Source organism: Ornithorhynchus anatinus, chromosome 18 (genome assembly GCF_004115215.2).
Source record: "Ornithorhynchus anatinus isolate Pmale09 chromosome 18, mOrnAna1.pri.v4, whole genome shotgun sequence".
Lineage (NCBI taxonomy): Eukaryota > Metazoa > Chordata > Mammalia > Monotremata > Ornithorhynchidae > Ornithorhynchus > Ornithorhynchus anatinus.
This window is the reverse complement of record NC_041745.1, coordinates 7,014,184-7,032,877: the sequence shown is the minus strand read 5'-3', so window position 1 is coordinate 7,032,877 and position 18,694 is coordinate 7,014,184. Positions and strand designations below refer to the sequence as shown.

Genomic DNA, 18,694 nt, shown 5'->3' with positions numbered 1-18,694 from the left:
TATATATATATAAAACACACATACAGATGCTGTTTATATATATGTAGATAATGTGATCAGGCACACAAACACAGAATACCATCTTTCATTCAGAGTTATACTTCTTGAATCTGCATCATCCATCTATCAGCCCCACTCAGCTCTGCTATTCCATGCGTTTCAATCCCCATTTGGGGTAAAATGTGGTCAGGCGTTGGAGAATGTCCATCCAACAGTGTTAACTAGTGAGGAGACAGCAGAGTGCGGCGTCAGAAGAAATGGTCGGTGCACACAAGCACCCACGCTGCTTTTTCCAATATCGTGGCACCGGACACGTAATCAGCATCAGGCACTGGAAATGCTACTCCTCGGCTTTTTCCTTATTGAGGGGTTTTGCAGGATCACCACTCTGCATCTTATGAGAACCGGGACCTTCTTGAACAGACATTCTGATAGGGATGACATTATTTTAACAATAATTATAAAGTGTTGAACCCCGGGAACTCATCTGATATGAGGAGATGGAGTTCACGTAATGACAGTTGCTGCCTTAAGGGTTATATCCATCGTCTGAAAATATTAACAAGAAAATCCACTAAATCACAAAATGAATACAGCTCAACTATTTAATTACAGATCCTTGTGGAAATCATTTAGGTGACTGAAAAGGAATAAAGAGAACGAGAGAGCAGAGGAGATAGGCTGGGAGTTGGGGGAACTGTAACCAAAAGGAAAAAATCAGCTATGAACTAGAAAGAAGCAATCACATAGCTAACGAGGGTGAAAGACTTTGGTCAAAGTGGCACCCGCACCTGATCAGGGCTTTGTAGTTCCAGAGTCAACCTTGAAGCCAAGGAATTAATGCAAAATGGAGCACTCCAATGGCAGAATGCTGAGACTCTGGGCTGGGTACTGAACAAACTATTAGTCCATTCATCGGGGAGTTAAAAAAGTCATTCATTCAGTCCATCATATTTAAGGAGCGTTTATTGTGCGCAGAGCACTGTACTAAGCACTAGCGAGAATAGTCTGTAGGCTCATTATGGGCAGAGAATGTGTCTACTAATTCTGCTGAACTCTCCCAAGTACTTAATACAATGCTCTGCACAGAGTAAGTGCTCAAAAAATACCACTGACTGAGTGCTATTAGCAGGAGTTCAAAACACTAGACTATAGACTCACTGTGGGCAGGGAACAAGTCTACCAACTCTGTTGTACTGTACTTTCCCAAGTACTTAGTTTAGTGCTCTGCACAGAGTTGAAGCTCGGCAAATACCACGGATGATGAAACACGTTATCAACATAAAATGAAACTGCGGAGGCTGGGAAACTCCCAAGTGAGAGTGACAGATGAGAAACTGAGCACTCAATCCCATGCTGCTAGGATTTCACCCCTGGGAGAGGTAACTCAAGGTTTCCCAAGCTGCAGTGTAAAGGCCTGCAAGGAGATAATGGTATTTATTGAGTGCTTCCTGTGTCCTGAGTACTGTACTAAGTACTTAGGGAAGTACAATACAACAGAACTGGCAGGCACAATCCCTGCCCACAAGGAGCTAATGGCTTACAGGGGGAGACAGATGTTAAAACAGTGGAAAAAGCATGGGCCTGGGAGTCAGGGGACCTGGGTTCTAATCCTGCCTCTGCCACTGTCTTCTGTGTGCCCTTGGGCAAATCGCTTCACTTCTCTGTGCCTCAATTTCCACATCTATAAAATGCGGATTACAACAGATTCCCCTGTGATCCAGGGACCGTGTCCAGCTCAATTATCTTGTATCTACCCCAGTGCTTAGTACAGTAACCAGCATATAGTAAGCGCTTAATAAATACCACTAAAAAAAAAAAAGATTTGGGATAGGGAGAATAGTAGCGTACAGATTTGGGCAGAACCTAACAGAGCTCTCCCTGATGCTACAATCTCAGAACTATTTATGTCAATGTCTGTTTCCCCCTCTAGACTATAAGGTCAATGTGGACAGGGAACATGACTGCTAACTCAGATGTATTAAGTGCTTAGTACAGTGCTCTGCTCACAGTATGTACTCAATAAATACGATTGAATGAATGTATTGTACTCTCCCAAGCACTTAGTACAGTGCTCTGCACATAGAAAGTGTTCAAAAATACCACTGATAGATTGAGGAGCGCAGCTTCCCAGAGAGTCATTTCTCTGATAGCACTCTGGCTGCCAGGGTCAAGAGATTGTGTTCTGCAGCGAGTGGTTCAAATGACCCCAAGTTCTCTAACTCGGGAAACCCGAACAATGGGCTGTGCCACACTGACTGTCTCACCCCACATCTGGAGGGCTTGCCAGGGGAAGTGACTGCTTCAGCTACCTCTAGGTAAAAAAGAGGTTTTTGCCTGGTCCGATAGCGCAATGAATAGATACCAAAAATCTTTCTCTCCAATTTAGAAGCCATTATCTAACATGCAGGCAGGTGGGAAAACTTTAACCTGAGTCTCCTCTTCAAAATGTCTCACTTTGGCCCTGCATGCACAAGCCTGAAGGGGCTGACGTCATTCTGAACGTGGGGCGAAAGGGGGGCAAGAGTTGGAGGGGAGAGTAGGAGAAAATTATTCCCCAGCTTGGGAGGCGGAGGAAGATTTCAAAGAGCCATGGATCCTAAAAGCCCAATTTGAGTCCTTTCAGTCCCCACAGAGCCTTCTCCTCTGCTCATTCCACACCAAGGCTCTTGGACCTTGCAAGAGACCCGACATGAGCAAATCTAAAAGCTGTGGGGACAGTTTGAAACCCATGGAGGCCACAGCCTCCCATCCCAGGGGCCGGGCAACCGGCTTTCACAGCTATGGGAGGAGATAGTGGAAGATGTAAGAAAACTGGGAAAAACCTTTGGCTTTAGGCCCCTCAATTGGCTCTCTTTCCCTTCTATTTATCCCCAGTTCTCTCTTACCACAACCCAAGACGCCCACCTCGCCCTTTAACTCCAACCTAATCACTGTGACTCAAGGTGAGCTCCCTTCCTGCTGACTACTTTGCTCACACTCTCCTTCCTTCCTGGAGCTCCTTTCCCCTTCACATCCAGCAGGCCACTGCTCTCCCCAGCTTGAAAGCACTACTAAAATGTTATCTCCTCCAAGAAGTCTTCTCCAACTATCTCTTTTTCCCCAGCCTACTTCCCGCCCCACCCACCCCCTGCACCACATCACATATGCACTCGAGTTCTCACCCGCTAAGCATTCAGGTCCTCACCCCTACCCACAGCACTATATGCAGAGGACATGCAGATCTACATCTCCGCCCCTGTCCTCTCCCCCTCCCTTCAGGCTCGCATAATAATAATGTTGGTATTTGTTAAGCGCTTACTATGTGCAGAGCACTGTTCTAAGCGCTGGGGTAGACACAGGGGAATCAGGTTGTCCCACGTGGGGCTCACAGTCTTAATCCCCATTTTACAGATGAGGTAACTGAGGCACAGAGAAGTTAAGTGACTTGCCCACATCTCCTCCTGCCTCCAGGATGTCTCCACCTGGATGTCGGCCCGCCACCTAAAACTCAACATGAGCAAGACTGAGCTCTTCATCTTCCCTCCCAAACCCGGTCCTCTCCCAGACTTCCCTATCACCGTGGATGGCACGACCATCCTTCCCGTCTCTCGGGCCCGCAATCTCGGTGTCATCCTTGACTCGTCTCTCTCGTTCGCCCCACACATCCTATCCGTTACCAAGACCTGCCGGTTTTACCTTTACAATATCGCCAAGATCCGCCCTTTCCTCTCCACCCAAACGGCTACCTTACTGCTACGGGCTCTCGTCATATCCCGGCTAGACTACTGTATCAGCCTTCTCTCCGATCTCCCTTCCTCCTCTCTCGCCCCGCTCCAGTCTATTCTTCACTCCGCTGCCCGGCTCATCTTCCTGCAGAAACGATCTGGGCATGTCACTCCCCTTCTTAAACACCTCCAGTGGTTGCCTATCAACCTCCGCTCCAAACAAAAACTCCTCACTCTAGGCTTCGAGGCTCTACGTCACCTTGCCCCTTCCTACCTCTCCTCCCTTCTCTCTTTCTACCGCCCACCCCACACGCTCCGCTCCTCTGCCGCCCACCTCCTCGCCGTCCCTCGGTCTCGCCTATCCCGCCGTCGACCCCCGGGCCACGTCCTCCCGCGGTCCTGGAACGCCCTCCCTCCTCACCTCCGCCAAACTGATTCTCTTCCCCTCTTCAAAACCCTACTTAAAACTCACCTCCTCCAAGAGGCCTTCCCAGACTGAGCTCCCCTTCTCCCTCTATTCCCTCTACCACCCCCCTTCACCTCTCCGCAGCTTAACCCACTTTTCCCTCCATTTCTCTCTGCTCCTCCCCCTCTCCCTTCCCATCCCCTCAACACTGTGCTCGTCTGCTCAACTGTATATATTTTCATTACCCTATTTATTTTGTTAATGAAATGTACATCGCCTTGATTCTATTTAGTTGCCATTGTTTTTACGAGATGTTCTTCCCCTCTACTCTATTTATTGCCATTGTTCTCGTCTGTCCGTCTCCCCCGATTAGACTGTAAGCCCGTCAAACGGCAGGGACTGTCTCTATCTGTTGCCGACTTGTTCATTCTAAGCGCTTAGTACAGTGCTCTTCACATAGTAAGTGCTCAATAAATACTACTGAATGAATGAATGCAGAGCTTTAAACTCAGTTGTTTTCCCGTAGCCTAAATTTCCTTCAGTGGCAGATCCCCCTTGATTTTGAACTCTCTGAGGATGCAAATCATGTCTAACTACTGTACTCCCCAAGCTTACAGTACAGTGCTCGGCACAGAGTAATCACTCAATAAATACAATTGGTTGCTCTCACCAGCGTTCCTAACCTCTCTCCTCTAACCCTTCACTTGAGCCCTTGGAAGTTGGCAACCACTCAACCTGCCAGGGCCTCCAACCCTACAGTAGGTGTGGCTCTCGGGGCACTGACTGGCCACGGTTTCCACCTCCATTTCATTTTGCACCGTGCTGGTTGAAGCACTTCCAGCCTGGAGAGTGTTCCAGGGACTTCCCTTTCATTTTTTAAAAATAATGGATAAAATAAATCTAACAACCTAAGACAGCAGCTCTAGCTAGCTCACAGGGCCAAGCTCGCCATCTGATTTAGAGAAAACAGGCCAAATGTGACCTCAGGTGCACACTTCAGTCCATCATGATTATTTAATCATGAAAGTTCTTGTCTTTGGAGAAGTACAAGGTGCAGCATCCGGGTTGGAAATCCAATGCACTCAATCGGGGGCAATCTCAAGGCCTGTCGGGTAACAGAACCGCTTGTGGGAGGTGAAGAAGGCCGGCCCTCTGACATTGTACTGTCTGAGAAGTCAAACCCAGATAGCATATTGGCACACGATCAACTGGTCTCAATATGCCTCGTGGTTCCCCGCTCCGCGAGTCTGGTCCTACAATCCTCTCTCCTGCTTGAGTCCGTTGCTCATATCACCAGGGCACCAAGAGGGGAAGTGAGAAGGGAAGGGGACCGTCGAGTTGGGCTCCAGCCAGGGAACAGGGCCCAGTACTTCAACCCCTGGGGGTGGTGGGGAGGCGGCTTTGTCAGGCCAGAGGTGAGCAGAGACATTGGAACCGACTGAAACTGCTTCCAAGTGAGCAGTCGCTGAGGCTCCCCATCTCAGAGGGCCCCACCCCTTTGCTTCCCCCCACTCCAACACGTCCACATTTGGCCAGGGTACCACTTGCCCGCTGTGTGATTTTGGGCACGTCACTTAACTTCTCTGGGCCTCAGTTTCCTCAACTGTAAAATGGGGATTCAATACCTTTTCTCTCTCCTACTTAGACTGTGAGCCCCATGTGGGACAGGGACACTGTCTGACCTGATTAACTTGTTTCTTTCACAGTGCTTAAAACAGTGCTTGACACAGAGTAAGTACTTAAGTGCCAAAATCAAAATTTCCATCTTCTCCAGGAAGACTTCCCTGACTCATCTCCCCATGCTACGTCCCACCATACTGCCATTTCAATACTTCTGCATCACCTATGCAGGTGAGTACTCATCCTTTGAGTAGTTGGGTATTCACCCTGTCCCTTCCCCACCACAGCATTTAGGGATTGTTTCTACTAACTCTATTGTCCACTCCTAAGGGCTTAGTAGAGTGCTCTACACTGAGTAAGCACTCAGTATATACTATTGATTTATGAATAATGAAGAGCCATTGGTGATCCCATTGTGACAGACCTGAAATGCAGGAGTCGAATCTACTTGTAGACCAAAGGGATTAATTGCTAAAAACTCACAAGCAGCACAGCTTTTCTAGAAGGGTTTTCACAAACACTCCATGCCACTCACCCTTCCTATTTTGCTGCTTTCCAAGCTGCTCATTTATACTTACACTCCACCACTTGCTAAAGAGCCTTTTAAAGATAAAGATCTTAGGCTATTACTTTCTAAGTAGGTTACTCTAGGTCACTAATTTTGTACGTTTAAAATTAGGTAGGCCTCCCTGCCGTCAATGTATTCGGGAATGTGGGAAAATGATTCTTCTAACAAAAGGAAGTGCAAGTCCACTGGCCCACCTGGCAATCACTAAATTATAAAATTTGGAAAAAAAAAATCAAACATGAGTTTTCCTGTTTAAAACAAAGAAAAAAACCCCATGGATCCAGATCCTACCAATCATTGATCACCTCTAAACCACGCTTACACATCCAAAAGTACCACACTATTAAAAGCTACATATGTTCTCTGCATTTTAAGACTTTTTGTTTAGGCCCCCCTTTTTTAAGTTCCCCCATAATCTTACCCTCTTCTAATTGTCTTCTGTTGCTCCCATGAAGTCACTAATTCACAGAGCCAACAAGGAGACATGGGGCTAATTGTTCCAGTGGGGAATTACTCAAGTTTCCCTTCTCCTCTCCCCTGTGGACCATCCTTTGGACATTTCACTGGCAGTCAGCGGTGCCTCCCGGGGAAGATGGATAAGAAGAAACCCAGGTCAATCAGCCCCTTGGGCTCCCAGTTAACCAACTGGTAACAAAAAAAGTACTGTGAGAGAGCAGGTGGAAATTACTGGCCGAAATGGGGGATTTGGATTGCCTGTGGATTTTCTTCACCTGTGTTTTGTCTCACATGAGCCAACTGAATGGTTAGTGTGGAACTGCTGGACTTAGTAGGGGGAAAAATGAACGCTGAATAATAGTGCTGAAAAATGGAACTAGGAGCTCACTGCCAACCAATGTACCCTAGGGGAAAGAACATGGGACTGTAAATCAGGAGACCCAGATTCTAGTCCCAGCTTTGTCAATGGTGTGATGGCATGTGACCTCGGGCAAGTCATTTATCCTCCCATCAACTGTAAAAATGGAGATAAGATACCTGATCTCCCTCCCTCTTCAACTGTAAACCCAAGGTTTACATAGTGTTTAGCTGATTGTAAACACTTATTATTATCATCATTACCATCATTATTAGTGAACTAGACTCCAGCAGAAAGAAACCAAAGGAAAGTTATAATGAGAACAAAAGTGATCTGAACTCTAACCCTCTGTCCCTTGGCTTTGCTGAAGTCAGTCTACGACACTAATCCTGAATGAACCAGCACAAACTACTACAGAACCCGGGGGCTGGTTGCTCCTGATGTTGCTATTACCCGATTAGCTTTCCTTACCCTTCTTCCTCCACCATGGTCCTTCCGGGACGGAGTATGAGAGATCCTTAAATTCGATGTTCACTGCCGCCCTCCGGGGCAACGAGGAGAAACGCTGAGCTTCCGTCAGAGTGTTGTCCACCTTTTTCAAGTGTCCATTCAGCAGATGGGTCTCCGCGTTCTCGGTGCCATTGGAGACCACCTCGTCCACTGAGACGCACACCGACTTGGGCTCAGTCATGGTGGTGGAGGAATTGATGGCATTCTAGAAAGAGGAAACAAGGACAGGCGGTTAAACACATCAACACACGTGGTCACGTGGCCTCCCTGGCTTCTCATTTGGGAGCAGCAGCAGGGCCTGGCAGAAAGAGCACAGGATTGAAAGTAGGAAGACCCGGGCTCTAGCCCCGGTTCTGCCACTTGCCTATTGTGTGACCGTGGGCCAATCACTTAACTTCTCTGGGCCTCCATATCCTCATCTGCAAAATGGGGGATTAAATACCTGCTCTCCCTCCCCCTTCAATCAATCAATGGTATTTGCTGAGCACTTACTGTGTGCAAAGCACTGCATGAAGTGTTTGGGAGAGTACCAACAGTAGAGTTGGTAGACATGTTCCCTGCTCACAATGAGCTTACAGTCCATAGGGCACAGTCCCCTTTAGACTATGAGCCCCGTGTGGAATCTGACTGTACTGTACTGTATTAAACCCAGCACTCGGCACAGAGAAAATGCTTAACAACCTGATTAACTTGTATCTGCCCCAACGCTTAGCAGGATGTTTGGCACATAGTAGGTGCTTAGCAAGTACAATAATAATTTATTAACAAATTCCACAGTTAGAATTGTTATTAGTCACTGGTTATCACGCATTCCAGAAAATTGCCATGTAAATGGATTTTTACTCTCTGATTAACACTTTTTAGATTCAAACGTGGAAAAAACACATCCAAGTTCTAAGGAAGAGAGTCAACTGCACAGAGCACACATTGAGCAGTTCTCTCTCCAAAATTTAATTTGGAAAGATTTGTATTTTCTTCCTAATCGGCATCTAGGTGATTTTGGTTGCCCTTTGCATGGAATCAGTCATAACAAGAGAAGCAGCGGGGCCCTCTAGCCTGTAAGCTTGTAGTGGGCAGGAATGTGTCTGTTCATTGCTATATTGTATTCTTCCAAGGGCTTACTACAGTGCTCTGCACACTGTAAGTAAAATTGACTCCATTAATGGCTCTGTTCCTCAATTTCCTCATCTGTAAAATGGGGATTCGATACCTGTTCTCCTTCCCTCTTAGCCTGTGAGCACCATGTGGGACAGAGACTGTGCCTCATCAGCTTTTATTGTGGCTACCCTAGTGTTTAGTGCAGTAATTGGTACAGAGAAAGCATTAAAAATACCACAAATACTATTATTGAGTGTCTCATTCTGAGATTAACTTTGCGATATACCCGCTCATTGGTGGCGGTTTCGCAGTACTTGAAGTGCTAAGGATTAAGATGCAAGGAAAAGTCACTTTCTGAAGACCAATGCACAAAACCTCTGGCATCTCAATCGACCTGAAAGGACCCCAGACCTGGACAGATATTGTACTACTCTGTATTTACAGTACACATACGACTAACAAGAACTGTCAAGTAGAGGCAGCTGCTAGATCTCCAGAAGAACGCAGGGGTAATAAAGCTTTTCCATTCTGCTGGAGAAAGCCTTCCTGTTCCATGAGATTTTCCTTCCTAGCATTAACAAGTACCATAAAAATCCCCGTGTCCATAGAAAATCGTGTTTTTGTAACCCTAAGAGAAAAAACTTTATAAAAAGAGACTGTACAATCCCAGAGTCTTGACCAAGCAACATTTCAGCTAGCTAACATGAATAATTTAAAAAAAAAACCCTTTAGGATAAAACACGGCTTATTACGGAAATACAGTCTATCTCTAAGAACCAAAGGCAGGAGGAAAATATGGCAAACAAATCATGGCTTCTGCCAGGTCCAAAGCAATTGAAGTGTTTTAAGCACTCAACCAAAGCCCTGATTTATTGATCCTGAATTAGAATAAGATTCCTGGCAAGGGCTGCTGGACTTCAGGCAGTCTGGACTGCCACTGGATCACACATACATAATTTCCCTGGATCAAGGGAAGCCCTTAGACCTACAGTGCCCATACCTGGGGAGGAGTGAAGTAAGCAAGAGCTTTCATGAAGCACTCAAAATCAAACCCATCTATCTGCCAAGCCAGCAGATGCACCAGGGTCTTTGTTGAGACTTTAAGTAGTTGATGGTTACTACTGTAATGAATTCCAAAAGATGCATCATCTCTATTCAAAGAAATCCACACGAACAGAATCGCCGCTGGAAACTCACTTATGTAGGAGATTTAGAGGTTGTTGGTAATTATTTCTGTGCCATGGATAGTGTGCGAAATTTTGCTCTTTTCGACCCTTACTGGGAGAGGATCCATTAAAGAAGATTATCCACAGCATTATTTAGAACTGTCATCAGAGAACATCCCTTCACCCCCACAGAGCAATCAATGATGGACTCTCCCATCAGGAATGATTGATGAGCCTCCATCTTCAGATTACAGGGTTGAGAATTTCTTTCCATGGGACTAACGGTCACACTGACCCCTAAACAAATCTCCGCTCCCAAGAAAAAAACGCAGTCAAGGATGATAGTTTTGCTGACATAGGCAGACTGCACATTTCCCAGGCTGTTTAATCAGAATGGTGAGTGACTTCACCTGAATTAAAGAAATCATGAATATACATATAAAATACGCTACAACACAGTATTCTGCCACTCAAATCCAGACCAAATTTCTGGGAGAATGTTCTTAGCAAAATGTTCCCAACTCTTAAGGGCATTGGCCCTTTCTCCCATTTCCTAAGCTCATTAAGGACACTCAGTTTTTAAAAGTTGATCCTATTGCCATTCTCTGGTGTATGCTTCGCTGTTAGAGAAGCAGCGTGGCTCAGTGGAAACAGCATGGGCTTGGGAGTCAGAGGTCATGGGTTCGAATCCTGGCTCTGCCACTTGTCAGCTGTGTGACTCTGGGCAAGTCACTTAGCTTCTCTGTGCCTCAGTTTCCTCATCTGTAAAATGGGGATTAAGATTGTGAGCCTCACGTGGGACAACCTGATTACCCTGTATCTCCCCCCAGCGCTTAGAACAGTGCTCTGCATATAGTAAGTGCTTAACAAATACCAACATTATTATTATTATTATTCCCCCCGTTTCACTTGTGTGAGCTGAAAAAAAAAAAAAGGTAGGAGCAGTGATAATTCAATTCTTTTGTAACATGCCTGAGTGTGACTAAAATTGGTCCAACTCCTGCCTGCTTATTTAAAAAGGAATTTCTTTGGGTACCAAGCAAAATCTGGGGGGAGATTAGGATACCTGGCTAACTAGCAAAGATGGTTTAATATTTCAACAAACAATCCACTCCCACCTACTTACTGCCTCAGTGGGGAAACATTAGGTGAGAGGGTGGGGCAGTTGAGTGAGGGACCTTTGAACCTCTTCTCTTTGGGAAGTAAAATAACTTATTTTATAGCATTACGCTGGAAACAAGGTGAGGAGAAGGCAGAACAAAGACGGACCTAGAGCAAAGTGGTCAGGAACTTCCTCCCCTGACACCCCACTCGATAAAGTTCTCTGCAGCATGACAGACAATAATAATTACTATTACGGTATTCGTTATGCCAATCATCGCCCTTAGCAATTAGGTAGACGGAGGATTATCAGGTCGGACACAGTCTACCGACTCTCTTTCCCTCCAGTCAACAATCTCTTCTCTCTCTACTAGGTCAGAACTTCTTCGTTCAACTGAGTTCATTAGCCACTAGCAGGCTCTGGATCACTTATCTTGCATATTTTTTGCTCACATCTCCTTGGCCCTTGCTCTAGATCTGGCTTATGCTTTACACAAAGGCTTTTAGGGCCGAATCAGAAAAAAGCAGGTTGAGACAGTAGTTCTGAAAAATGAGCTATCACCATCATTACCCCCCCACCACCCCCTACCCCCCACCCCCCCCCCGCCTCCGTCACCAACCAGGGCCACAGACATCAACTGGGAATTTCAGAGTGAGGATCACTGTCCCTCCCCAAAAAAACACAACCCAAAACAACCACATTTTTCACTGGAAGAAAAAAAACAAACCCCACAGTTTCCCTATTGAGAACAAAACATCTCAGTTGTGTGACCACCGTGTAATCATAAAAAAAAACCTTACGTCTAAATAAAATATGAATTCTACGTTTTCATAGCTACGGGCTACTTTCACAGCTGTCCCAGGATCCCATCAGAACAATTTAGGAATCCGGGACAGTGTGTCTCATGAGATAAACGAGCACCGATAAGCTCATCAATGGCAACCCCGAGACCATCATCCAACTAAAAACCATTTCCTCTGGATCTGCTAAGAAATTTGCTATCCGATCTCCTCCCGACAACAAACGGAACAATAAAAGCTCGAGAACACTCCCAAGGAGCGATGCTGCCCTTAAAATCCTGCCATCCCGACGTCTTCACATCCGACCTATCTAAAAATTGCCACCCGCTCAATTCCGTCAGCTTTCTACAGAACCACTGTAAAATGTGCCGGCGAGGCGAGTGTACATATCTGCTTATAAAATACAGCTCCCCGACAAACCTAGTTGGAAATCTCAGGATGCAGATGTGCCAAACTGAGCATGCCCAGGAAACAGTCTATTTTTTTTTTTTTTTTTAATGTGCTCAAAGCAAGAGGTAACTGTCGGTCAGATCCCGCCGGGTGCAGCTGACTTCAAACACAGGATGCTATAAATGAATTTCCGAAAAAAAGAAAAAGCGGCGCATCGTGTGCGCTGTCTGCCAACCGCCCCCCCGTAGCTCTGAAGCATCTTGCCACTTAGAAAGATCCACCCCGCTCGGACGAATTTCTGCACGTCAAGCGGGGGGGCCAAAAGAGCAGCCTGGAGGCGACCGCGATGTCGACGCATCGCGGGGGAGATCTCTCCTCGGACGTAGGGCCGAAGCCCTCTAAATAAGGAGGGGAGCGGGGGAGCAGAGGAAAGGAGAAGGGAGAGGGGCCCTGCCCTCCGGCCCTCCTCTCCTTGGAGGGCGACGGCGGCCGGTCCTGCCCCCCATGGCCCGGTCCGGCCCGGCCCGGCCGCACCTGCGGGACGGGAGGACGGGAGGACGGGAGGACGGGAGCAGCGGAGGAGCTGCGGGGAGCCCCGGCGGTTCCTCCCGTGCCGGGGCCGCAGACTTACCAAGGCGGTGCCGACGGAGAAAGCTGCCATCAGACATGCCATGCCCCGGGGCCGGCGGCCGGGGCGCAGACGATGGGGCGGGGAGGAAGGGGTGGGGGGCGGCGGGGTCCTCCGGGCTCCGGCTCCGGCCGCTCCGCCGGCGAAGGTGGTAACGGCGGGGGGGGGGGGGGGCGGGGGCGGGGGGCGGGGGCTCCCGTGCACGCGGCCGCCTCTCCCTCCCCGCGCTCGCTCCTCATTGGCCGCGCCGGAGGGAGGCGGGGCCTCTTCCCTCCTCCCCCTCCCTCCTCCTCTTCTCCCTCCTCCTCCCTTCCTCCTCTCCCCTTCCTCCTCTCCCTCCTCCTCCTCCCTTCCTCCTCCTCCCTTCCTCCTCTCCCTCCTCCTCCCTTCCTCCTCTTCTCTCCTCCTCCTCCCCTCCCTCCTTCTCTCCCTCCTCCTCCCTTCCTCCTCCTCCTCCACCTCTCCCTCCTCCTCCTCCCTTCTCCTCCTCCTCCTCCACCTCTTCCCCCTCCTCCCTCCTCTCTTCCTCCTCCTCCCTTCCTCCTCCTCCTCCACCTCTCCCTCCTCCTCCCTTCCTCCTTCCCCTCCTCCCTCCTCCTCCACCTCTCCCTCCTCCTCCTCCCTTCCTCCTTCCCCTCCTCCCTCCTCCTCCTCCCCTCTCCCTCCTCCTCCTCCCCCTCTCCCTCCTCCTCCTCTCCCCTTCCTCCTCCTCCTCTCCCCCCCTCCTCTCCTTTCCTCCTCCTCCTCCTCCCCTCCTCTCCTTTCCTCCCCCTCCTCCTCCCTCCTCCCCTCTCCCCAGGTAGAGGTGGTGGGGGCCTTCCCTGCAAGGAGCCTTTTTGCCTCCTCTCCCCCATTAATCAGTGTCACGGCACCATAATAACACTACTAATAATGCCAGTATCTCTTCGGCGCTTACTATGTGCCGAGCACTGTTCTAATAATAATAATTTGGTATTTGTAAAGCGCTTACTATGTGCCAAGCACTGTTCTGAGCGCTGGGTAGATACAAGGCGATCGGGTTGTCCCTCGTGGGGCTCACAATCTTAATCCCCATTTTCCAGATGAGGGAACTGAGGCTAAGAGAAGTGAAGTGACTCGCCCAGAGTCACACAGCTGACAAGCGGCGGAGCCGGGATTAGAACCCACGACCTCTGACTCCTAAGCCCGGGCTCTTTCCACTGAGCCACACTAAGCACTGGCGTAGATACAGGCCCCCCGGCCATCAGTTTGGCCCCCCGGGGGCTCCCGGTCTTCGTCCCCCTTTTCCAGATGGGGGTCACCGAGACCCCGAGAAGTGAGGTGATTTGTCCAAAGTCAAACCGCTGAACTCATCTTCTTCACCAATGAGTACTGGAATGAGACCTACCCGACTGTTGAGTTTGATAAGTTCCAACAGTGCCTCGGGTGCTCTGTGCGTTCAGGGGCCTGGAAAAGCCTAGGAAGTTGGTGATTTAGTTTTGGAAAGCATTACCTTGTTCCACCAATAATCGCAGGGAAAGGTGAGAGCAAAATGAAAGGGTGAATCAATGTTACAAGATGAGGGAAGAGACAGAGAGGGATCTCCAAAGATTTACTCTGCAGCGCTATGTTCTCCGTGGGGCAAAAGCAATGCGGCCTGATAGAAATAACACGGGCCTGGAAGTTAAGAGCACGAGATTCTAAAGCTGACTCCACCATTTGCGTACTGTGTGACCTGGGGCAGGTCACTTAATCTCTCTGTGCCTCAGTTTCCTCATCTGTAAGATACTCAATACCTATTCTCCCCCCTCCCTTAGACTATGAGCCCCGGGTCGGAAAGGGACTAAATCTAACCTGATTTTCCTGTATAAACTCCGGAACTTAGTATAGTGCTTGGTGCCGTAGTAAGCACGCAACAAATTCCACAATTACCTATTTAAAAAATTTGAGAAAAAAATAAAAATAGGGCAGCTGGCACATGATAGCTAATTCAGACAATGGCACATATACAATGGCTGTCCTCTGTTGTGCTCTTGTCTTCATTGTTTGTAGCACCTAATGTTATTTTTCACATTTGCCTCTGTCTCAAAATCACCTCAAAGCTTCTGCTCAAAAGCAATCCTGTAAGTAGTAATGATATTTGTTAAACGCTTTGTGCAAGCCCAATGCTAATCTCTGGAGTGATTATAATAGTAGTGATAGTATTTAAGCACTTTCTATGCATAGAACACTCTACTAAGCTTTGGGAATCTAAATATAAACCACTAAAATTAAAGTGAGGATGGATATGAGGACAGACACAATAGGAAGGTTAAAATAATATAAATACAAAACAACATAAGAGATAATTCAGAGTCAACAAGTCCCGTGGTAAAGGGGACCTTTCAGAGCTCAGGGTGCAGTCACCCAAGTCATCGAGAGACCACACACAATCACAGCTTCCCAATGTGCTAAAATGTGTCGAGGCCTCATGCTGCTGCAACTTGAATCCCCTGTGGCCCTGCACACTCAGTGTGGCGAGTGGAAAGTACCCGGGCCTGAGAATCAGGGGACCTAGATTCCAACCCCGGCCCTGCTGTGTGAGAGACCTTAGGCAAGTCACTTACCTGCTCCGGACCTCAATTTCCTCCTCTGTAAAATGGAGGTTCAATACCTGTTCTCCCTCCTTAAACCGTAAGACCCATGTGGCACAGGGACTAAGTCTCACCTGATTATTTTGTATCTACCCCAGTGGTTAGAAGAGTGAGTGACACATGCCCAGCACTTAACAAATACCATATTTGGATGATAATGGTATTTGTTAAGCCATTACTATGTGCCAGGCATTGTAGTAAGTGCTGAGGATACAAGCAAATCAGGTTGGATATGGTCCCTGTCCCACGTAGGACTCACAAGCTCATTCCCCATTTTATAGATAAGGTAACTGACTTGCCCAAAGTCACACAACAGACAACCGGCAGAGTGGGGATTAGAAAGCATGGCCTTCTGACTCCCAGGCCCCTGTTCAGTCCAGTAAGCTATGCTGCTTCTCATGATAATATTTACCATTTATTATCTTCACTATTGTTACTGGTATTATTGTGCTCAGGGAATGTTGGGAGTGGGGCTCCTGAATGTGATGATGGGAACATGGCAAGGGTTCCCAGTAGTTTTTCTTGGCAGTCCACTGGAGAGAACGGTAACACTGTCCCTGCCCCACATGGGATTCACAGTCTAAGGAGTAAGCGGTCCCATAGAAGAATGGTAGGAAAATACGAGATGACAACAGTAAACCACAAAATCAATCAATCAGTGGTATTTATTGAGCACGTACTATGTTCACAGCACTGTACTAGGCGCTTGGGAGATTACGGCACAATAGAATTAGCAGCTACATTCCCTATCCATGACAAGCTTACAGTCTGGAGGAGTCCTGAGGATCAACAATCCAAGATAATAATGGAAAACGAAATGACTAAACGCAGTCCTTGGAGGGAAGATCAGTTGTATTTACTGAGCACTTAGTGTGTGCAGAGTATTGTACTAAGCGCTTGGGAGAGTAGAATATAACAGATTTGATAGAAGCATTCCCTGGTCTCAAGGAGCCTAGAGTCTAGTCTTCCGTTCGCCCAGCACCAAAGCTCAGTCTTTGGTTGCAAATTGCTGCAGTGTTTCCAGTGTTCAAACCACTCTGAAGGTTCTACAGAGCAGAGGGGCTTCTGGCTGATGTCCATAGCCTAGGACTCTGGAGAAGAGCCTTCTTTCACAGCCTGGATGGTGGTCCAGAGAGATCCAAAAGCCTTTACTTTAGGAAAGATCCCATATTTCCCCAGTCCTTCTTCACCTTATATCTTCCACCAGAGTTTGGTCAACACAATCGCATCCTAATAGTACCACCCCTCTATCCACTGAGTTCTGTTAGAATGTGGGTTTTCACTCTGTGTTTTGCCTAGAATATTCTTGGGGGATTAAGGAAAGTCCATCCAACAACATGAACCGGTTTGGATGATCTGGGTGCCGGCAGCCGGTGTTTGACCTAGTGAATACTAAAACACAAATTTCCTTAATGCCAGATTTTGCAAGAACACACACCTGAATTATTGGAAAATTCTAAGGTAGAATGTAAACTCTTTGGGGGCTGGGATTATGTCTATGAACTCTATTGCATTGTACTCAGTCAGGTGTTTAATATAGTGCACCGCACACAGTAAGCGCTCAAGAAATACTATTGACTGACTGATTCGATCACTGACTGCCCAGGGGCACTGGGTGATATGATCAAACACAAGGTACTTACATTTTTTGAGAGGATTTACATGGGGTCAAAACTAGACAGATTTGAGGGGAAAACAGAGAACCATCTGAGGAACAAAGTAAATCTACCCCCAAAACTAAGACATTGGAACATCTGCTTGACTGATGGATAGAATATCAACTTTTTCAACTGTTACCCTTACCCTGCTGCCTCCTGGGAGGAGGAGGAGGGGTCTGGGGATAGGCCCCTGAGTCCAGGTAGTTGGCAGTGGAAGGTGAAGGAAGCAGCATGGAACCCCTAAATGCCTTTAGGCAGTCACTGTCGATCAGTTGCACCCCAAAGGCCAATTTGGATTGCTCTCACAAGTCCTAAACCACCCTGCCAAAGATCCCCATCAGTACAGGCTCAGGCTATTCAATCAATCCAGTAAAATGAAAACCAAAAATCTTAACCATAAGCACCTGCCAGAGTACAATGCAATAAAGTTTGTAGACATAATTCCAGCCCCAAAAGCGCTTATCAGCACCCCCAGTCATTTCACGGTAAATGAGGGAGTAAAGGTTTGCACCATTAAGAAAGCTGGGGGGGTGGGGAGAGGGGGCTTTTTTTTCAAACAAATGTTAGCTTTGCCTCATGTAATCACAGCCACTAACTTGTTCTCCTCTTATCCTCCCACTTATAATTGCCTAGTTTCTCTTGTTCACGGTTGCTTGCCCTCTTGTCCTGCATTCCATTCCTGGTTGAGCCTCCTCCTCCTCTTCCACCACTTTCCCTCTCCCCCACCCTATTACCACATGGCACCTCCCAATTTTATACTCCCATCCCTTCAGGAGTAGCTATCGCATTCTTGGTAATGCAGTCCTACCAGTCTCATTAGTGTTTATGTGTATCTGTTTTTTCAATAACTTGCTTATTTTCATTTGTATCATTTGTATCTCTATTCTTACTCTTTGACCAGCGGTTTACTTGGCAATATATATCTGTTACTCCCCCTTAAACTGTGAGCTTCCTAAGGCCAGGAACCCTATCTTTTACTTCTACTGTCATTCTTACTCTTTGACCAGCGGTTTACTTGGCAATATATATCTGTTACTCCCCCTTAGACTGTGAGCTTCCTAAGGCCAGGAACCCTATCTTTTACTTCTACTGTCAGTTCCTGGTTGCCTAGCCCAGTGCTCTGCACGCAGTAGCTGCTCATTAAATGCTATTGTTGGTGGTGAGGATGAATGACGACGATGATTATGGTGGCTGGGAAGGGGTGGGAGGGAGAGTGCGCCATCCCAGTTAGATGTCCTTACCAGAGAAAGACATACATGTTACCCAATAGATGCACTGGAAAAAATGATGTGGTACATTTTTCCTTCTTTGTCTATGCCTAGAATAGGGGTGAGAGGTGGAAAAAAAGATACAATAGAGGTTGTAAGAAAAGGTAAGTTGAAATATTATTCTTCTGAACAAAACTAGGAGCAGAAGACAACCCAAAAGAGTCAATGCAGTGGATAGGCAAGAGGAAAAATGGGAGACATAAAAGGAGAGCAAAGGAGCCATAGGAGATATATTTATTTATAAGAACATTTTTTAAGCACTTACTATGTGCCAAGCACTCTACTGAGCATCTGGATACTGACACAATCCCTGTCCCACAAGGGGATCAGAGCCTAAAGGGGAAGAGAACAGGAATTGAATCCCCATT

General features: G+C 47.3%; 1 protein-coding gene across 6 annotated transcripts in view; it reads right to left on the bottom strand.

Annotated features, from left to right (window-relative positions):
• The window catches only part of ABCG1 (ATP binding cassette subfamily G member 1), a 171,838-nt gene that overhangs the window by 71,584 nt on the left and 81,560 nt on the right, over window positions 1–18,694 (bottom strand). For 4 of the 6 annotated variants that reach the window (XM_029083363.2, XM_029083366.2, XM_029083368.2 and 1 more), the window contains one exon: window positions 7,587–7,830. In XM_029083363.2, coding sequence (XP_028939196.1) covers window positions 7,587–7,806 — 220 coding nt within the window. In that variant the 5' untranslated portion in view covers window positions 7,807–7,830. Of the gene's footprint in view, window positions 1–7,586; window positions 7,831–12,812; window positions 12,903–18,694 lie in introns of those variants that run through there. The other 2 variants (XM_029083360.1, XM_029083361.1) reach the window with 1 other exon arrangement.